Here is a 23542-nt window from a genome sequence, read left to right on the forward strand (position 1 = left end):
GGTTAAATGGCGTTTTCCTTTATTTTCGTAAATTACGGGTGTGGGTGTGGTCAAGATAATTTCAAGCATACTGGTATTTCTGACGACTTCTCATGGCTCCTTGAAGCACTGGAAACTGTTGAGATCATGATCAGGCGGCTAGATAACTTTGTTAAGAGGCTTGGTAGTGGTGCAAGAGTCAAGGATTAGAGTGATTTTTTTTGAGCCCAGCCATGAGCATAGATATACAACTGCCATGAGGGGGGTGCTCAAGCCCCGGGCCCCTCAGCCCCCCTTGGATACGCTAGTACTAGTGCTATAGTGATTAGATAAATGGGTGTGATTTATATTAAAGGCATGCAGCTAGTTACTGTAATAGTTATTATAATTATTATTTTATTATTAACAATAAAGTAATTGTTAAGAGAGTTGGAAGAACGGCTGTAATTTACTTGTCTAAAACAAAGCAATCCTACTGTTGTTGTGAGTCTCAGCGAACTTGATAACTAAATTGTCTATTTGATTCCACAAATTAGAAGAAAGGTGTCTTTCTATGTAGAGCAGAGCAAGGTTGGAGAGTCGAGTTTGGGACATTGTTGAGCGTAGATAAGTTTTTATCCTCCTAAGTGACGAAATCTTCTTTCAGCAGTTGCAGAGCTCACTCCAATTGTCACAGCTATCTGGTAGCATTTTATGGTTGCTGGGAAACCCTCAAGAACTTCTGAAACCAGTTGATAAGCTTTGTGTAAAGAATTGGAGGAGCGGCAGAGATTGGGATCATGATCACAAAGAAACCCTTTCACAACAGATGCCTCAGCCTCCATGGCCAGCTCGTCAATACCATAGTGAAGTAAAAAGGACTCAAAGTTGAGAGACTGAGAAAGAGATTAGAATTTGGAACTAATGCTTCCAGTGCAGTTAGGAGGGACAAGTTTAGCTCACTGAATCTGTTGCCCATTTCTTGTAGTAAGATGTCAAGTGTGCTATAGTAGACCTGAGTTCAATAGTCCTCAGTACATGTTGCTCTTTGTGATACACTTGCTGAGTCTACTATAAAACCATCCAGTTTTCGAGACATTATGGGAGTACGTCTTGGTCTTGGTGGAGCAACTGATAAACCATTCTTCTCAGCTATACCGATTGTCTGATCCCACACTTTCTCCAGGCTGCTTCTCATTGAAGGTCAGATAATGTTGTCTTGGTGGCTTTAATGCAGCTAGCAACAGCAGCATAGCTAATATGTTCTGCTTGTAGTAGATTGGAAAGACTATTAGTTATGCTAAAGATCTTCTCAAACAAAACGAGTGATAGAAGAAACAGAAAACTCTTCACCTGATGCAGTAAGCCTCTGGCTTGTACTGACCTGTCATGCCTAGTATCACTGATCTCTTCTAGTGTTGCAATCAAAACAGTATACGTGGACAGCACAGCCTGAATAGAAGAGTGTCCACAGGACCATCTAGTGTCGTTCAGTTGTTTGAGCTGGATCAGTCCGTTAAGGCTCCCATACACTAGGCAACATGTTGCTAGCAACATTTGTGGTTACTTTGATCTTGTAAGCAACATGTTGCTAAAAATAGAAATCAGTTCTATTTTTGCAACAAGTTGCTCAAAAGATCAAAGAAACCACAAATGTTGCTAGCAACAAGTTGCCTGGTGTATGGAGGGCTTTAAAGTGAAGCTTTTTCTGTTTATTGATAAAGATGGCATGCGGAACAGAAGAAGAGATAAAGACATACACACTCTCCAAGAGGAAAAAGAAATCAAAGGCATGTGCAAGCTGTTTACCAGTGTTCACAAGAGCCAGATTCAGTTGGTGGGCGTAGCAGTGATTATACACTGCAGCAGGATTCGCTTCATTGATCTTCGCTTTAACACCAGTATGGCAGCCACTCATGACTGATGTGCCATCAAAGCACTGGCTAACACAATTACTTATATCAACGTCTAACTCTGCTATTGCTGTCATGATATAAGTAAAAATGGCTTCCGAATTGAGTTCATCACACTGGCTGTAGGAGATGAATCTCTCATATGTCTTGCATTGATAGACATATCTAAAGAATTCTGAGAGTTGTTCTGTTTTGCTTACATCCTTTGTTTCGTCAGCTATTAAAGTAAAGTATTGAGCACTACGAAGCTCACTTTTAATCATTTCTTGCACGGAGCTAGTGAGGAGGGAAATCAAGCTATTCTATATGTGATGACTGAGCCAGGTAGCATGTCTTGGTCCTGATGTCAATCTGTTCTTGACTACTTCATTACTTCTACTTAAAAGTACCACAAGTGACCTGAAATTACCTGTATTAGTAGAAGTGTCCTCTGTATCAAGTACTTCTCTATGCCCTCAAAGTGGAAGTCCTTGTTGGCAAAGGTATAGTATACTCTCCAGAATTGCTTTGACATAGGCTCAATTTTCTTCAACTGTTTTCTGTCTACCTCTACTCATGCAAGCAACCACAGAGCTATTGTTACTTACAGATGATTTGAAACTCTGCCAAGACAAAATGGCATCATGATGCTTTGAACAGAAGTGATCATGTGAGGTTAATGTACCACTCTTTCCCTTGGCGTGCTTTCAGTTACGAAAACAAATAAGTGTTAAAGAGTTGTCTGGTGCCACATCAAAAAACCGACATGGGAAGCAAAAGACTGCATCCCTCTCAATCGAGTATTCAATCCATGGAAACTCATTATACCAGCTAACCTGAAAGCTGGATCTCCTTTTCGAGGAGCCGCCATACTCCCTATCTGGAAACTGAATAGAAGTAGGCTGTCATGGTATCTCAGATTTATCTTGAGTAATGTCAACTGGTGGAGTACGCATATGATTGGAACTACTTGTGGGAGTTGGTGCAATTGGAGGAGCTTCACTGCTTTGCTGTTGTTGGACCATGCTAGCAGAGCTAGATGATGTTGATGATTCATGATCAGCAGAACTCTGACTGGAGATTCATAAAGTACCAGCTTCAGTATCAGCTGCAATAATTTATAATATTACATCCTTCATTATCACACTGATCAACTTACAGTAATCCATTCTAGGCCTTTTAGAAATATGTGGATCAAGGAAGATTGCTTTGACATAATGTTTACTGTCTAACAAGTTAGAATCCTGAGAAGTTCTTAACTGTGTCTTGACTTATTGTTCTAGTTATAACAGCTGTTCACTTGTTATTGTTAATACTTCTGTTATGTAATATCTAGCTCTAGCTCTACACGTGCATGCTACACCCATGCATGATTTTTTTATCAAATAAAATAAAATTGAATTGTTTTAAAAAAATAATTGAGCAACCAAAATTAACCCGGGCATGCTCAGGCCTGGAACTGCCTATGACTACTCCTGTGGTGAACTTAGTTAAAAGTCTGCTGTACAATGAACCAGTAAACACCAAAGGATTACGTTGGGGGAAAAACACGAAGTTGATGCTGAGTCCAGTTACACACTATACTTGTCACGCCTTAATTATCGCAATATTGACGTCCATTGAAGTGGACTGTTTATATATCTTCAGGATCCTTGTTTAGCATGCAGTCCAAATGGTTTAGTGGATTACATTGACACTGATAGACATCAACATTCAGGCCTTGTTCAGTACAAATGCCCATTTACCTTGGCTGACCAGAAATTATCTCCCATGGAAGGATGCTCCAACTGGGCCTTTTACAGCACACTGGTTGACAACACTCCAAGTTTGAAAACCTCTCATTCATACTACTATCAGATACAAGGTGCCATGGAAATTACTGGACGTCAGTGGTGCGATTTCGTCATGTGGACACCCTCAGGAACATTAGTCTGGCCACCCAGACCCAACCCCTGCAGGAGAAGGGTCTGGTACAATGCTTAACAAGACTTTGTGCAGCCGTCAGAAATCCGACGTGACCAATCAAGATTCAATTTGTCATAATGATGTCATTATTTTAATAAATATTCATTGTAGTTATTTTTAATTATAAAAATGGCATGTTGTACTGAAATATCAAGGCACTGACTGTGGAAACCAGGCCATAAGAATATCTCTAGACACACTAACTAGGGTTTCTGTCCTGCCTAGTCTTAGTTGGGAACTTATTCTCTCGATGGTTTGAGGCAAGAAATGTTGAAATGATGGAACACGATTCGGACTCATGTTAAGCAAGTCATTTTGTTCCTCTTTTAGCGGCAAATAGCTCATTCTCCTGAGAACTTTGACCATAGCACTCAAAAGCATCCTTTATTATCATTAACACGTGCTTTTAACTATTATTAAAATTAATAAATAACTACATTTCTTGGCTTCCTTCTGCACAAAGTCTTGTTAAGCATTGTACCAGACCCTTCTCCCGCAGGGGTTGGGTCTGGGTGGCCAGACTACAGGAACATCTGTTCAACGTATTACAGCTGACAATAAATTTTGGAAAGAAATATATGACAAGCTAAAGGACTTTTACTACCAGGCTATTGTACCAGAATTAGCATTGCCTCGACATCCAAGCAAGCCACCAATTCGTGTACCTTTCCTTGCTGAAGACTAGCTACCTTGATGTACCATGCTTTCATTTACCACACCCATTTTAAAAATACTTTTTTATTTCTAATTCTAATTAAGTCTATAATAATAGTTCAGAAACATGGCCACCACTTACATTTTGTTCTAACTCCTTTTTAAGGAGCAGAACCTACCTATTCCGGTTAGTTAGATTATTTCTAAAGAGAAAGTATTCTTCCTAAGAAACGTATAGAACATTTTATCCAATTTTCTCCAATTTTCTCCTCCATGACTGCATTTACAGCTAACTCTATAACCTCGGTTTGGTAGTTTATCAAGAACTAAAAAACTTAATGTACAAATTGCTTTGTATGTTTATAGATCAAGAAAATTTAACTTCATTTAATTAACTTGAAGGCTCTTCTATGAAGTATGTTGTCACAAAATGCATCAAAGCAACAAAGTGCATCTTCAATTTTTTTCTTGTTACACCTTTAATATCAGTCTCACTGATTTTTTACACAATGATAATGATGAGATCTGTCAATAAAAGAAGTTTAACACTCTAGTAATTTTGCTATAAATGATTTGAAAGTATATAAATAATTAATGAGAATTACATACCCCGCCCCCTTAATACCTTCTCTTAGCTGGAAACCTCCACTTCAGTATTGCAGTTGATTCCAAGCATAGCTAGGTAAAAAATAAATTGCTTCTTCCAGAGCTGCAGATTTGAGCATGCGCGCCCACACCCAAATTTTTAACCACATGCTTCTTTGATTAACAAAATGGTGGCATGCAGCTGAGATGGTATGATCTAGGCTAGTAGTCAGAGTATCACTTTTTTCCTTTCTTGGAGAATAATTTGATGGGACATGGACCTGCGCATAGACAGGTGGAGTAGATTGGTGTAAGAATTATTTTTGTAGCATCAACTGATACTGGGATACACACTGACAACTGGATTGACAGGACTTGATGATGATAATAATAAAAAAGGGTGGCTAAACAAAACGGCTGGTTTGCTGATTTTTGGATTTCCTTTTAGACAATGTCTAGAGTCATGGTAGTGGTACGATTGGAGTCCTCTAAGAAGTCTGGTAAGCATAGGAGCTTGTTTTCCTGGTATAGCAAGGCTGCAAAAGTCGTGGCAGCCATTTTGTTTGGGGTGAATCCTACTTAGTAACGCTGCCACGTTACTAATATTAAATGGATTTAAGGGTGTTGGAATAACTGATTACGGTATGTTAATTTTTCATTTTAATCAAACTAATTTTGTTTTGAATAAATAATCAATTTTATTACAATTATAATTTGGGAAACAATGTAAAATGTTCATTTAATTCTGAGGCAAGTAGCAAGATGATCTCTCATTTTCTCTTGAGTAAAAGTTATTTTGCTAGGGTCTTGACTGAAAGCAATAGCAATTAGAGCTGCAGTAGAAAACAGTCCACATTCTGTTCCACCAACTTGCTTCTGAAAAGTCTTCATCTCAACATAGGCGGCGGCAGGATTTGAAAAGCGGTCAGGCAGAAAATGGTGCGCGAAGCGTGCTGCAATTTTGACCACACCCACTTTTTGGTGCCTATTTTGGGCATATATTCAAAGCATGCATACAATATGATAAAGCATAAAATGCGCCTAAAAGGCCCCCCATCTTATCTGTAAAGCTCTATCCAACCTGTAAAATGCTAGTCCTGGTTCTCCTGGAAGGCTTGTTGACAAAGGAAAGCAGAAAAGTCTGTCTCTTGCTAGCCATGGTAATTATTCATGACTAAAAATGGTGTCATTAATTAAATTTTCATTTCCGGTCAAAATTTTTGGTCGGGCATTGCCCGTCCATGCCCGACCCTGCCACCGCCTATGCATCTCAATATTAATGGGATTGATCTGAAACAATTTACAAACTACTTGTTTTGTTTCTTCATCAAGGTGACTCAACACAGAATCATAAATATTAACTTTGTTTCCACAACCAACACTTGATGCCAATATCCAATGGTTTTCTCGACTATTGATGATTTGAAGACAATTACGACAATCAGTTGCATCAAGGCTAACCACCTGCCTCCTTCCCTGTAGAAGTGTTGACTGTAATCCTCTCAAGTCAGGGAACTGGTTCTTCAATATACCTTGTGCTAAATGCATGTGTTTGTCGGACAGTTTCTCACCTCTCAACACACTTGTAATTAAATCACAGCCCACAGGTTTTTCACTAGGTGACTCTGAACTAACATCTGGCTTAATATCAATTCTTCGTCTTTTACTTATAGGTTCTGCAATGGGTGAATCAGGAACAGATATCATTGCCTTTTTTTACGTCCTCTGCTTTCAAAAGACCCTTTTCCTATCCATCAACACATACACACATGGAACGTCTAACCCAGTGGCGGAGCCAGAAATTTAGCATTGTGTGGGCACTCAGTGTCAATTGTGTGATTAATATAATAGTATTATATTTATCATGAATGATGCTTTTAATGAAGTAATGCATTCTTGCTGAAGTAATCAATCAATCAATGATACTAATAAATCTACTGTAATACAACCATCATAGTTTTTTCCATTCAAGAAAAAACAATATGGCAATTGTTATTTACAGAGGCAAAATCACTAATTCATCATAATCTACTTTTTAATTGACAAAATAGCCAAGTCACACAAGCGACCCTCCCCTATGGTAATCCTTAGTCTAGTTTTTATTCTTTCAAGGGATAAGAAACACTCACACTCAGCACTTGTCACAGCAATTGTGAGGGCAATTTGAACTGTCTCAGACATTTTGATATAATGGCAAACAGGAGTGAAAATACCAGCCCAGCTGCATCGTACTGTCTAGAGTTGCTGACAGTAGCAATTACTTGGGAAAACAAAGCAACTTCTATTTCTAGTGTGGCTATATCTATCCCATTTATGAGAGAAAAGGGAATACATGAGAGAAAAGTATAAACATAAATTAATTTATTGCAATAAATGTAATTACAACTTTTTCACAAACTCAATGGGTGGGCCTGGCCCTGCCAGGCCCATCCTTAGCTCCGCCACTGGTCTAACCCACCTTGAGACAAGTCTTGAATAGCATCTATGACCAATTATTCTACATTTAATAGTCCCACCATGCCTTAAAAATAAAAAGAACATAGAGGACACTTTTTTGGGAGCGTGGCCAAATATATCTTTGATTACAGCCAGGGGCGTACCCAGGATTTAGAGGAGGAGGGTGCTAATGGTGCACAAAGTGTGCCGCTATTTTGGCCACACCTCTTTTTACAGTGCTAAAGTAGTGTTTTCCGCCATTTTTGAAGATTATTTGTTAATAATAGGCAGGGTCACGGTAATTTTGGGCACTGCGGCGCTTCCTGTTGCCGTGGAAACAGATGAAATTGAGGCTAAAATGATTGCCAAGTATGTTGAAGAACTTTTTTAAGACACTTAGCAGGAGAGTTGGGTGATATATCGATTCTTTATCGGTATAAACAATATTTTACGGAATTGATTTGAATCATTATGGAACTTTTTATGCAATTTTCATCAATCTATTGACCACGTCTATTTATTAAGGTTAAATAACTAATTTTAATGAGTAATTGCACTGTTGAACTGCAAGAAAGAAGCAACCGACCAGTTGTTAGCTCAGCCTACCTCAATAAGAAGAGAACCAAGCTCAAGAGCATGAAAATTATCTTTTCTCTTGACAAGTACGCTATATTTGTACCAAAATCATAAGCCACACCCTTGACACACCTCAAAATGAAGGTGTGGTTATAGTATCGTTAATAATCAATATTTCCTGAAAAAGTCCATTATCGATTGTTATCAAAAATTAAGAAAATTGCCCATATTGCCCATCACTACTTAGCAGTGATATGAGACACCACAGCCTAAAGTATTCTACTATGATCAGCTTCTTGGCTTGATGAAGCAGACGGACTGGCGGCCTATGATTATATCTACAGTGAATAACTTAAATAGCTAATAGAATAGATGACTAACCTTTCATCTTCAGAATCAGAGGGTGAGGAAACAACTGTTACCTCGCTAGAGCTAGAACCTTGCATAAGAGCGAGCCTTAATGATTGTTAATTGCTGTACATGGGGGGTCACCTAATTATATGCATGTTCATGACTCCATTTGATCTGAATCCATGATTTATAGCCCGTATATTCTATACTATATCCCAGTTGAGTTTGGGACAAGAAAAACTGGAATAACTTTTTATAGGAATGTGAGATAAGAATGAAACTTTCACAGGTTCTTAGTTACCAAGTCCATCAAAATCTGTGAAATCTTGGGTCAACCCTGAGAACTGGTTTCTCCCAATAAACTGTATGGCATACCAAAGCTAACCACAATGACGTTTTTAACGACCTGGGGGCGTAGCCCCCAGGTCGTTCCTATAATTGAATTCACCCACGTGCGATGTTTGTATATATATATATATATTTGTATGTCCACAATTACATTTCTTCTATACATGTTGTATTGGAGAAATAACAAGCCTTAGCAACACCCGCCCACGCTCCTTTACGTGAGTGGGTGTGGTCACGGCAAACAAAATGGCGGCTTACACAAGGGACAAAGTTAAGAGCTTTGTAACAGCAAGAAAGCATAGAGATACTGTCTAAAGACTTCTCTAGAAGCATTATAAGGTAGAAAGAACCTCTATAAGTCTTAATAGTGACCAAGTTGTACTTGCAAGTTGGTGAAATCAATTATAGGAATATTTTTTACCCTGTTACGCTTGTTTATGATGTCATAGTTTACATAAGCGCATGTGGTCGAGCGCCCAAACTGATAATTTTTCTTTTAGAAAGCTAACAGCAAGATCTTCTGATAATAATGACCTTTGTGAAGACTAGTTGACTCTAGGGCTATACGATATTACGATATTTAGTAATAGTTCGATATTCAAATCATGACGATTTGGTATTCCTGTTTGCATAAACACATTATTGATAATCATTTCCATAATATCAAATACACGCGGTATTTTATTATTTGCAAATGCGCAGGTAATCAATAACACGGTATTTGATATAATTGGTTTGGTCTTATCTCGTGATCGACATTGACTTTATTGAGTATGGCAAACGAATACCAGGTCACCAATACAATCAGTGAAGAATGTGATATTGAAGAAGCTATTCTGAAAGAATTGATACCGAGACCTGGAGCGAAGAGTGATTTGTGGAAGTATTTTGGGCTTAAGCCAGACTCACATGGGAACTTGGCACAGAACAGTCCTGATGTGTACTGTAAAGTCTGTTGAAGGAAGGTACAGGTATTGAATGGAAATACTTCTAACCGGAAGGCTCATCTAAAGAACAACCACAAGACAGCACATTCCCAGTTACAGCAAATGAAAAAAGCTATTGTTGTCTCGTCTTCCAGCCCGTCCGTGACGTCTGCTGTGGCAGAACCAACAATCTGCCACCAGCCAACTATAACTTCCTCGATTACCTAGAGTGAACCATACAGTCGTTGAAGTAAGAGGCACAAAGAAATCAACGCAGCTGTTGCTTTTTTATCTGTAAAGATGGTGTACCTATCTATTTTGTTAAAAACAGGATTCAAGTCGCTAATGAAGGTAATTACAGTAGATATGAGATTCCTAGTTGACTACATTTTTCAAGATCTGTTATTCCCGATTTGTATGCTACCACAAAGCAAGTAGTAGCCAAAAAAATTGCTTGTGCTATTTTTTTGCTGCCACAACTGATATTTGGTCTAGCATAGGTTTAACTCCTTACTTGAGCTTCACACTGCACTGTATTGACAATGATTGGAATCTCAACTCATTGGCACTTGCAGCTCATTTTCTGCCTGAAGATCACACGGCAGGTATCCTGGTGGATGCCCTACAGTAAACAATGAGTGAGTGGAGCTTGACAGTAGACAATCTTGTGTGCCTAACAACAGATAGGGGCAGCAATATAGTTTCAGCTGCCAGAAAGCTAAGGTGGGCTCAGTTATCTTGTTTTGGCCATAACTTTGATCTGGCCATTGCAAAAGCTGTTTCTAAGGATAAGAGATGCGACAGAGCTCTAGCAGTTGCCAAAAGGATTGTTAGTTCATTTTCATGTAGCTGGAAAAGGAGAAGAGAGCTAACAAGAGCTCAAGCAAACTTAAATATACCACTGCATACTCTTATCTCTGTAAGTCATATTAATATTACTTGTACATGTATAGTGTACTGATGACTAAAATTAATTTTTATTATAATATAGGACTGCAAAACCAGATGGGGTTCCATGCAGAAAATGGTAGAATGAATTTTAAAGCAAGAGCAGGCTATTAGGGTTGTCTTGAGTGCCGATAGAAAAGCCACTAATGTCCTCCAAACATGACAAGATATAGTTGTTCTTTCTGCTATCAATGGTGCTCTTTTACCACTTGCTGAGTTCACTGATGTCATGTCCGGTGAACAATATGTAACCATTTCTGCTGTTTTGCCAATTGTAAATCTCCTCAAAACATCTGTCCTAAAGGAAAGCTCAAGTGATAAGGCATTAACGAATGAAATTTTGTTCGAATATAGTAACTTACCTTTCCAATAGAAACCAAGAAGATGATCTTCACCTATTAGAAGTAGCCTGTTTGCTTGATCTAGATTTAAGGATAAATTCATTAGCATTATTGAAGATATAACAGAGATAATTGTTTCTAACATTGTTATTCTTTCTTCCCTCTCCGCGTCTCCAACCTTAGCCACTTCATCTTGTGCCAGTCACCATCCCAGTAGTCCTTCCGCTCTGGAGACCCTCCACCTGCAAAGAAACAAAAAGATCACTAGAAAGTGTACTAAAATCAAGTGAGACTGAAAGTGTTTTACCTGCCACCAGCTGTACACCAGAGCAAAAAGTCAGAAGTGAAATTGAGACGTACATGGCTCTGGAAAAGCTTGATGAAGAACAAGATCCTCTTGTTTGGTGAAGAATGCATGAGATGGCATTTCCTGTTCTGGGTAATATAGCAAAGAAGTATTTATGTGCTCCTACAACCAGTACTTGTTCAGAGAAGGTTTTCAGGAAGGGAGAACGTATTGTAACACCATTCAGAGCTTAGCTTAAGCCAGATACTGTTGAAATGTTAATTTTTTTATCTGTGAACCTGTGAACTTTTTCTTTTAATTGAAGGATTACACTTAATTTCATGTTATTTGAAGTTTCTCAATTAAAGTTAAAGGATTTGTCAAAATAGTACTATATTAGTAATATTGAGGTATTTTAAAATATAGTGTTAAGGTATATTTTTCACCAATTTTGTACGGCCCTATTTGACTCCAGCAGCTATTGTACTGTTTATCAGCAACAGCAAGATTGTTCTAAGAGTGAAACAACACAGCCGCCATTCTTCTATGAATATCATTGTAATACATCATTTTGTGATGTAGCTACATTTTTCAAATTCCATGCAGCTGCTTCCACTTTCGTCCTAAACTGAATGAGGATATAGTATGTTTAAAGGAAAAAGGAAGCAATTTTTTTATCTAGCCATGCTTGGATTAACTGCAATACTTAGTGGAGATTCCAGGCTTCTAGTTCCAGCTAAGAGAAGGTATTTAGTCTTGGATATCATGGTTTTATTATGTGTGAACAATAAATTGTATCTTTAATAACACAAACAATAATTACTTCATGTTATACAATGCAAATATACAATTTTTATTATACAAATGTTATTAATTCATGCTTCTTGAATGAGGATTTGTGTCAGGATTATTGTTATATTATACTTCACTACACACTGATCAGTATAGAATTCCTTTGGCATAATTATTCACCACAGTATCAAGTGACACCATCTGAAAAAATATATTGAAAATGTTATCAACACAAACAAGAACATAAAAAAATTTAAAAACAAGATGGAGTAGGATTCTAGAGCAAATTCGTTAAAAAGTAACAGAAACAAGGACAAGTAGGATTTCGAACAACCAATGAAAATATGAAATGAAAATCCTACTCTTGTGGCACAAATTCTACTCTACATTGCAAGGTGATCTGTAATTTCTTATGTGATAATAATATTAAAGTCCTTTCTACATTGTCCACTTGGATCCAGAATTGTAACCTACTAAAATAGAATCCTCTTTGGTTGTGTTCACACTAAGCTACTTTGAAAGAATTAAAATTGAATTAAACTGCATTGGCTTCTACACGTTATGAATATTTAATTAAGATCAACCCACTTCAATCCACCTCTAGATGTGGATTGACTGGATCTAGCTTCAATCCCGATTCAAGACAAATGTTGTTCGAGCCAATGCTCAGATGGAGGGAGAATAAACATTAACAGTGGACATTTTGAAAAAACTGTTTTTCTTATAATGTAAGTTTTTATGAAAAATTAGAAATAATTGGGGCGAGCCTGAGCTTGACCCACTAAGGCGAGAAAGAGTTTGTTTTGTTTGTACGGGCGGACTGTCTAGCTATTATTAATGTTAAATAGCCTAATCTTCGTTGAAAGTGGTTGTGGTCACATTGAAATAAAATGGCGGCTATCAGCAAACAGTCAGCAAAATAAGACTCAACTGCTGTCCAAAAACTTCTCTAGCAAGAAGAAAGGTAGAAAAGCAGTTATAGATTCTTTTTCCTTGATATACAGGATTCTGATAAGGTGAGACTCAGAAAGCTGCATGTAGCTATCTATGCATACTGCATGAGACTATTCTAGCTGGTGTTTCTTCTCTAGCAGCAAGCCTAGGTTAACAAAGCAGATCTACAATCTTCTTTGCTCAATGCTGCTTATGAATTATCTTAGACTTGAATGCTATAAGTAATTGCTGCAAGGTGCAGGCTTAAATGATAAAGTCAGTGATAGAGAAAATTTAAGCAAGATGACTGCACCAATATCTACTGTATTTAGACTGACATGTGTAATTGTTTTGATCATGCAGCACATAATCTGTAGCTTGCTTAGGCTCGCTTATTTAATGTTTTACATTCGTCTAGTTAATCACAACCTATATATACCGCCGACCAAAGACCGAATGGTCTTGAATAATGATGAGTATTAAGCAAGTAGTTGTATAGACACACACACACAAAAAATATAGCAATAGAGAGAAAACTTTGAGAGAGGACAGCTAGTGGTGAATGTATCATACATGTATTTAAGTTACTTAATAATTTATCAGTTAATAACAGCTTAGCCTCAGTTATAATTGTCTGACTCTTCTATTGGCAGCAACAGGACAATCTTTGTAACTGGACGCCGATACTCTCCCTTCAATGTCTTAACACCAGCGACTCTCACTTGCCCATCATTGCATGTATGCACCTTTATGACACGAACAAGTGGTCAGTTAGTAGGGGCCATATTCTCCTCTCGCACTAGTACTATTCTCCGGTTCTCAGATTACACGCAGGACACTTCCACATATTGAAACGATTTAGATTTACTAAATACTCTGATGACCATCTAGTCCAGAAGTGTCGAACGATACCTTGACACAATTGCCAATGACGCAAGAGAGTGACAGAATGATTATGAGATGATGGAGGGTCAGGGATGGCTAGGAGTGGATTCCTATCAGGAAATGACCAGGAAGGAGTACTTCGATGCCCTCACTAACGCTAGAAGGTATACTACTCAATAGGCAGCTATTCAGGCATGCCTCTATTTGGGTGAGAATAGTGCTCCTTTTTTCATACGTCAGCTTGACATTAGTTGTTACTCTCTTTAAATGAGTCTTCATACTTTTTACAGTAGCTTCCCATAGTAGTGTTGTTTTAGTGTGGTAAAAGAGTTTTAGTTTTAGTTTCTTATTTCTTTAATTTTAAGTTTAAGTTTTAGTTTTAGTTATGCAATGGCAATAATTTTATTTTAGTTACTGTTATCACTTCAAAATTGCATTTTAGTTTCAGTTTTAGTTTTATTCTTCCAGTACTTCTAGTTTTAGCTTTAGTAATAGTTTAATTTACCAGCTCTTTCTGATAATGTAAAAACAATTAAACCATCAAAATTAAGAACCAGTGAATGAACTGAATGACCTGACCAACAGTACAGAGCTAGGTATTAGTGGTCACACCCCTTAATTATACTGCAATAGTTCAATTAGTTACTGGTGTCCAATTTTAGTTTTTGTTTTAGTTGATGTAACACACAATTGAAGTTTTAGTTTTAGTTATAGTTAATTAGTACTAGTTTTAATTTTAGTTTTAGTTATAAGCACTGAGAAATTTGAATTTTAGTTTTAGTTTTAGTTAAGGAAAACAGCTCAATAAAATAGGTTTTAGTTTTAGTTATTGTTAACTAAACAACACTATCCCATAGCCCACCAAAATTAGGTGCTCTTTAGGGATAAACTTCCATTCAATGTCCCTACTATGACAGATCTAAGACACATTACATTGTACAATACTATTAGATAGAAAGTTATAAAATTCATTAATCTCCCTTTTGGTACCAACGAAGTTGCTCCAGTGGTCACTCCAAATCTGATTGGGGCAACCACAGCGATCAACAAAGCGATGTGTACAGGCAATAAATGCCTCACTAGTTTGATCTGTAACAAGTTCTAAATGAACTGCCTTTACACTCATTGAAACAAAAACGGTAATATATGCCTTTACTATTGTACGTCTTCTTACATGACCATACTCAAAGATGAGGCCAGGATTTATCCTCTCAAGAGGGAGCTGACCCATTAACTGAGATTCTGTTCATGCAGATTGCCTCCTACATATCACACACTGGTGTGTTATAGAATGAGCTGCCTTACGCAAGGCAATGTTGTGATAATTACAGCTGAGTGATGCCATTAGTAGGCATGTAATAGAATAATATGTTCTGTATGAACAAGCAATTGAGTAATCGAGTCTTTCTCATGTAATATAATTGGATGTTTTTGAGAAAATAAGTTAAAGTTAGCCAGTCTGCCTCCTACTCTCAAGATGTTGTGTTTATCCATAAATGGATGCAAAGGTATTATGGAACTGCCATTGGGCAGATCACAATTCAACAATAAAAGATTCATCTCTAAGATAAAATAATTTCTTTGAGAATAATGGATCCAATACCTCTTTGGAATACGAATTTCGGTAACTAAAGGATATGGAGGCTTGATTATGTTTGTTATAAAATGCTAAACCCAAGATGTGATACATAACAATTTATAAAAGAATAAATATTTCCTAACAGGTATAATAGGAGAAACTAGTTTAACACCAGTAAAGTGTGATGTGACTCTCTCTTCTTCTAAGGTTTCAATACTTGGAATGGAATTATAAGGTCATTCACTCTCTGACTTTGTCAACCAGGGGGGTCCATTCCATTACAGATCATGTGAGACAAGCTCCCTGGGAAATAGTCCCCTAGAAGGAGCATCAGCTGGGTTATTGGTACCTTGTACATGAGCCCATCGATCTGCTGGTATGCTGTCAATAATTAAAGATACTCTGTTACCAACAAATACCTTAAATCTGCGTGAACTACCTTGTAACCAGTTTTGGACTATATGGCTATCAGTCCAAGCAAATATGCTAGAGAGTGTCAAGTTGAAAATACCTTTGAGGTAGTGCAGTAGCTGTGAGAGAAGCTGTGCTCCACACAACTCCAGATGTGGGATAGAAATCCTCTTTATGGGAGATACACGAGACTTAGCAATCACTAATGAAATACCTATATTACCATCTGTGTCTTGAGAACAGACATACACAACTGCGGCATATGCATCTTCAGATGTGTCGCTGAAACCATGTAACTGAAAAGACTCCAACTGAGAAATGTCTGAGAAATAGAACCTCTGAATATGAAAAGAAGACAGACATGAAAACTCAGACTCCCACACTACCCACCTTCAGCAATAGATGGAGGAGTTAGATCATCCCAGTGTATTCCTGATTCTCATAGACGTTGCAAAAGTATTTTGATTTTAACAATAGCAGGTGAGAACCACCCCAAAACATTATATACTTTAGCTATATTGGAGACTAAAGTACGCTTAGTAAGCTTAGAGCTACAAAAGGAACCAGAAACAGTAACTCTGAAACTGTCAGTTTTGATGTTCCATTCAAGACATAGAGTCTTTGTGTATTCCAACATTGAATCAGAAATAGAATGCACCTCCTGTACATCTCTAAAATGATGCTCGATAGATTCCAGAACTAGCTTACTGGTACTATTCCATTTATGGAGTAGAAAACCTTCACGGGAAAATAGCTCCTGCATTTCCTTTCTTAATTCGATTGCTTCTTCAACACTACCTGCTCCCAACAGTCCATCATTGACATAGAAAGATTCACTAACCATGTTTGCTGCTAAAGGAAGTTATGCATAAAATCTATAGCAGTCTGCTTAATACTCATGTTGGCAGCAAAACATGAGGCTGAAACACCAAAGTTGAATCTAGTCATACGTTAATCTCTTATCATATCATTTGGACTGGACTGCCATACATAACGGTGGGAATTTTTGCCTTCATTCTCAAGCTCAATAGCTCTGTACATTTTGCTAACATCAGTGCTCAAAGGGATACGAAAACATCTGAATCTACTTAACACGTCCAATAAAGGTGGATGTACAGTAGGCCCAACCAATAGGGTATCATTAAGAGAAACTCCTGACATTGATTTAGCTGAAGCATCAAAAACTGCTCTAATTTTAGTAGTGGTACAAGAGTCTTTATATACCACACTCATAGGAAGGTAAAATACTTTATCTGTAGGCTTATCAAAATCTTTAATAGGAACTTCCTCAGCATGTCCCAACTTCAAATACTCAAGCATTACACTCTCTACTTCACTGAACTTCCCTTTACTGTTTAAGTTACGTTCAAGAGCTAAAAATCTCCTGATGGCCTGAGATTTCAATTCTCCTATGCTAGCAATGTTCAGTTTCCTGGGAAGTGGGACTACAAATCTAGCCAGTGGTGTTCTGTAATGCTTGTCTTGGAAATGCTGTATTACAGCATGCCCTTCCATTGAGCAGGCTAGCTTATCACTGGGAGGTTCTTTAATCTCCCAAAATCTGCAAATAGCGTCATTTAGACATGATACGGAATTGTGACTAGTATTACAAGTACTAGAATTAATCAACCCACCTAATACGCAACCAAAGACAGTTTCAAATGCAGTTGGTGAACCAGGTGGACCCGCAAGTTGTCCCTTTAGTAGGCAACCAATAAAAACATCAATGCCTAGTAGGGCATCTATATGCCCTGGCTCATCAGAGGCAGGGTCAAAGAGGGATATATCAGACAAATGGTCCCAATTTAGACCAAAAGGTATAGGTTTGACTGGCAAATCAGCTGTCACCTTAGGTACTATTGCAGCAGTAACACCAATTTTCCAGTTAGGGTTTCCAACCGGAGAAGCAGTGAACTGTGATATAGCCGCATAGCTAGATAAACCTTCTATACCTGATACTGATATTGACTAAAAAGAGCGAGGAAGATGCAAAGCCTGAGCAATACGCTCAGTTACAAATGATGCAGATGAACTAATAGGCAGCGGGCTTCTACACAAAACCCAGCAGGACCAGTAAGTATGACCTTACATGTCGTCAATAAACAATTAGTGTCAAGCTCTACTGTGCTATTATGAGAAGTGACCGGTGGGTGAGTCTGAGACCTACTTCCATCATCAAAATGCAATAGTGTATGATGTAATGCCTGGCATCTTCTACACCTAGGAGCTGATTTACAGCCTTTTGAATGATGCCCACTAGTCAAACAGTTCATACAGATATTTTTACTGTTAAGCAGATAAATCTTTCACTCATGCGACAACTCTATAAAAGTCTGACAAATGTATAACGGATGTCTTTCTGCTTGACATGCTATTCAAGCAGAAGTGCTGGAAGTAAAAGATGGAGTATGCCCTGGCAACTTCTTATTATCTTTAGTATTCCCGTTGAAAAAAGTAGCACCTATAGACTTGGAAGCCTGAGCTCTATAATCAATAAATTCCAATATTTTACTGTAATGAGGCACAATGGTTTCAGATTGCATATGTCTCTGCAACTCAAACATAGTGGCAGAGTCTAATTTAAGCTCTATTATGGAAGTGATAAAAGAAGCTGAAGGCTCATGACCCATTGCCTTTAAGGCTATGATGTGTTGTTGCACAGTATCATGCAACTTGCGTAGCTCTTTGCCACTTCCCTGTTTCAGTGGAGGGGACTCAATTATATTCTTAACATGGGTCTGGTGAGCTAATCTAGGCCGATCAAAACGTCCCTTTAAACAATCAATAGCTTCCACATAATGCTCACCTGATCTTGTCAGTCCCTCTATGACTGTCTTAGCTCAGCCATTATTAAGGGCATGCTGGAGTTAAACGAGTTTCTCAGTTTCTGTAATGTTAGTACGATCGTGGACAGTCACACGAAACTGTTCCCAGAACTTAGTCCAATTGATGATGTTGCTGTCGAAAACAGGAACATCTAGTTTTGGTAGTTTGACACCACTACTTGCAACAGGTGCAGTAGGTGTGTGTTCCGTATCATGTCAAGCAGGATGTCTGCGAATGATGTGGGAGCAATCAAACAGCTGCTGTTTCAGTTCAGCGTGTAAATCTAACAAAGCGTCATCTTCAAGAACATAACTTGAAAGTAATAAATTGTCTCGTAAAGGAACAAATTGTGATTTTGTAATCAGCCAATTGAGCTTCATACTGAGCAATTAGTGCCAAATCATCTAATTTATCTAGAAGGCCTGTAATGGTAGTTTTAGCAGCATTTATACACTATTCTAAGTGATGCAATTTTTAAAGTAATATAGTCTTTCTGCCAAACCAGCTGAAGGAGCTGGAGAGGGAGACATGGCGCGAGTCAGTTGATGAAGCTTGAGGAACAATGCAGATACTTTATCCTCATGGTCATCAAAAACATCTTGTTGAGACACCAATTCATCTTCATTGTCAGTGAGGTCCATTATCTGAAGATGAATGAACTTAAACTCAGCATCAACAGTACTAAGCTTGGACATCATCTGTTTAGCATGAACCGGAGTATCCGGTTGATCTTTCCCATTCTCCAAATCTCTGAGACGAGTAGTAAGACATGTGACAGCAGAGTGGGCAACTCCTCTTCTTCTCTTAAGAGCGTTAATGTCAGTCGGTTGTTAAGCAATAGACTGTTCCGTTACCATCGTAGTAGACTGGACACGTGGCCGACTGAGACAAACTAATGAGCTAGTCTGGCTTGACAAATGAGTAAAACAGTGACTTCTCTGAGCAGAGGCCAAAATAAAGACAAATTAAGGACAGATCCGGCTCGGTGGATCAAAAATGTTCGAGCCAATACTCAGATGGAGGGAGAAGAAACATTAACGGTTGACAATTAGAAAAGAAAACAATTAATTTTTTCAAAATGTCCACCGTTAACGTTTCTTCTCCCTCCATCTGAGCATTGGCTTGAACAAGTGTGAACAAGCTAATCCTGCTTTAATCCTGAATTTTGTCTTAATTCTGGATCCAAAGTAGACAAGTGTAGAAAGGCCTTAAAAGTACTATGTAGAGTAGAATTTGTGTCACGAAAAAAAAATTTTAATTTTGTATTTTTGTTGGTTGTTCGAAATCCTAGTTGTCCTTGCTTCTGTTATTCATTCTTCATCTTGTTTTTTTAATTTTTATGCTGTAAACTAGCCTTTAGTCAAATTCTACATTGTTGTAATCTTATTTGCTTAAGTATACTCAAGTAATTATTTTATGTAAAATATATAAATTCCTGATTTGTCTTAATACTCTAATTTTAGGTTGTTGACTTTCCTGCTGATCATCCATCTTGTTCAAAGCAACATGCTGTAATTCAGTATAGGCTTGTGGATTATACTAAGGAAGATGGCCGTAAGGGAAAAAAAGTGAAGTTAGTAAATTAAAATTTTAGCAAGGTTAATGACCTTTGTTATTGTTAAAAACACTAGTAAAGAAAGGCAATGAAACTTTAATTGGTGGAAAATTAAGACCTCTGCAAATGCTGAAATAATTACAAAAGTTATTAATGGTTATGAAATATTAGCTATATTGATACTTAATGAGAAAATTAAGTATATAAATATGCAGATATGTGTATACTTGCTTACTGTACAGCCAGAAAATTTGGTGGTCTAAAACTTTGTGGTTTTGCATCAATATGCCAAAATGTATTATTCGTAATTTGGCGGTTTACTATCTTGCGTTTTCTTTAAGCACTCTCAGCTCTTCTTGAAGCTGCCCCTTCTATAGGAGGAAGGCAACTATACGACGGCAGTCATTGGTTGTGGCGGCGATTATTAATTATCCTTAAATTTAATTATTAATTTTACCATAAATATTCTTTTTAAACAAAATTAATTAATAATTTAACCTTCATCATGTCAATTGCTACTTCCAGTTCCAGGTCTGGAAAAAGATCACTCTCATGTTCTACCTCAGGCTGTAGGTGTTTAGATGTTCCCCAGTGTCTTTGCATTATGAGCTATTTCTCCTTCCCAGGGAGTTTGCACAAGTTGCATCATAGTTTTTGCCTTATGGGGTCAAATAGGAGCTCATGTTAATGAGAAAAGGGCATTTGGAAAGGGTCTACAAGTATCATGTATCTATACCTTTCCTAGAAAGAAGAAACTAATCAATTGGATGAAGCGACTACTCAACTCAGACTCAACTGTGATTAGACTGTTATTTTACTAATTAATTAATTACTAGTTATTAATAATAATAACAATGAATAGCATTATGCGGCGTATATTTAAAGGTGGTGGTAATTTCTTTGACTACCCTGGCCCTGGGAAGCGTTTATTTGAGGGAGGTGGCTACTCGGGGGCGGCTTTTACTCATGGAAATACGGTAGCTGCCATCTGCGAAGGAGAGTGATACAAGTATTAATAGCCATTAGTTGGTGTCCCATTAGAAAATGACCCAAAGTTAACATCTCGATGCCCTCATCATCGCTAAGAACACTGGTCAGGGGGCGGCGTACTCGCTTCTTCATATGTGAGTTAAAGTCTGTAATCACCCATAAAGTTTGTCCCACGGTCACTGCAAATCTGGTTTGGATAGCCACGATGGGCAGCAAAGCGGTGGAGACATGCTATAAATGCCTCACTGGTCATGTCTGACACCAGTTCTAAATGAACTGCCTTGACACAGCGATACAAGTACAGAAATGTATGTCTTTAATATAGTGGGTAGGACCAGCATAGTCTACACCCACATTTTGAAATACTATTCCAGGACTAACTCTCTCCAAAGGGAGTTGTCCCATTAATTGACATTCTGGCTTAGCAGTCTGTCTTCTACAAGTGACACACTGCCATGTGATAGATCTAGCTGCTTTACACAGCCAAATATATGATAGTCATGGCTCAGTGATGCTACCAGTAGAGTAGGACCTGCATGTAACATTAAGATATGCTCAGAAAGTATTATTTTATGAACCAATACATGTTTATGATGCAATATAGTAGGATTTGTTTGACGAAAAGACAATTTGTCATTAAATAGTTGACCTCTGGCTCTTAGAATATTTTCATTATCGAGAAATTGATTTAAAGATAACTAGACGAATGTGGAACATTAAGGGGGCGAGCCTGAGCAAGTAAAGCAATTTGCATACAATGTATATCGACAAACTAACGATATTCATCATGTCATTGTGGTGCATGATGAAAATGATTGTGCACATATAAGCAGGCTCAGAACTTGTAGTTCTTTATGGTCTACCACTATGATCTGTAGTGATGTCACAGAACTCATAAATCTTCATGATCTTATTTTGTAAATATATATTGCATGCTGTGTTATTAAAGATCAGTGTTTGGGTGCCAACACGAGGTAAAGTGTTTTCTCTCTCTGGGTGCAGCCTTGCCCGTCACTAACCAGTACAAACACATGGCATTTCACATCCCAAATTGCTATATTGGTGACCTGGTCGGCCTTGACGACTCACTGTTCAGGGTTCAGCAGCAGCAGCAGTAATCATGGAACGTGTGTGGGCCTCGATCTCACTGCTAGTCCACACACTCCTCAACTTTCTCGTACTTTGCTGGCCTCTCTAGCTCGTACGCTCTCTCTGGTCTCTCTGGTGACTCACTGTCATATGACTATAAAGGCAGCTCTCTTTCTCTAAGTTTCTCTGGCCATGACGACTCACTGTCGGTCTATACCCACCCGTACCCACTACTCGCTCTTTGCCTCTGTATTTCTAACCCATGGACCCACTGATGATCGACTCTCACAAGTCGTGAAACACTCCGCAGCATGTTTCTCACTACCCCCAGCTGTCACTCACTGTGTGCTGTTCATTGTTCTTTTGTCATTCTTTTGCTCGACCATGTTTGGCCTTTGCTTGCCTTATCTAATCGACCTTTCTCACTTGGATCTCAAGATAAACAAGGCAGTCACTACACTAACCACAGCACCTCCTGTATCATTTAGGCTTGTTCAGCACCTTTACTTTCTCATTCTCCCACTGCTCTTTCTTCCTTAGACACTACTTGTTTGGAGACCGACATACTTGTTGGGTTACCAACACTACTTGTTTGGAGACCGATGGTACTTGCTCGGATACCAACATTACTCATGCAGGTTGACATGTCAGATTCCCTCAACAACTTAACCTATAGACTACTATTCATGGTCTAGTCATTCTTTATTGGTTTTGTATTGACTGTTCGTCTGGCGGGGGAGTACTGTAGTGAACTGACTCATCATGACATCACATCACAACTCGTAAATATTCATAAACTATCTTTGTATGTAAGGCATGCTGTCTAATTATTATAATCAGTGTTTGGGTGTTGACACGAGTCATTGTTAGCTTTCTCTTTAGTGCAGCAATCCTGCCTACCTGTCTGCCTTGCACATACTCATAGCACTCATTTTTGATTTGCTATGTTAATATAGCAATTTGAGATGTGGAATGCTATGTGTGAGTGCTGGCTAGTGACAGGCAAGGCTGGTTGCTGTGCCCAGAGAGAGAAATTGCTTTACCTTGTGTTGACACCCAAACACTGATCTTTAATAACAAAGCATTCAATATATATATATATATATATACAAAATAAGATCATGAATATTTATGAGTTCTGTGACGTCACTACAGTACTCTCCTTCCAGAGAACAAGTGAACGAATGATCAAACATTGAGTGGATCAGGAAAATGA

The 23542-nt window shown here is 38.1% G+C and overlaps 1 protein-coding gene across 1 annotated transcript in view; it reads left to right on the forward strand.

Moving 5' to 3' along the window:
• LOC109593797 (smad nuclear-interacting protein 1-like) overlaps positions 1-23542 on the forward strand; it is a gene marked incomplete at its 5' end in the record, with an annotated part of 53424 nt that overhangs the window by 7609 nt on the left and 22273 nt on the right. The window contains one exon of the mRNA XM_020008896.1: positions 20156-20265. Within this exon, the coding sequence (XP_019864455.1) occupies positions 20156-20265 (110 nt within the window). The remainder of the gene's footprint in view (positions 1-20155; positions 20266-23542) is intronic.

The sequence above is a fragment of the Amphimedon queenslandica genome, unplaced genomic scaffold, assembly GCF_000090795.2.
Source record: "Amphimedon queenslandica unplaced genomic scaffold, v1.1 AMPQUscaffold_13504, whole genome shotgun sequence".
Lineage (NCBI taxonomy): Eukaryota > Metazoa > Porifera > Demospongiae > Haplosclerida > Niphatidae > Amphimedon > Amphimedon queenslandica.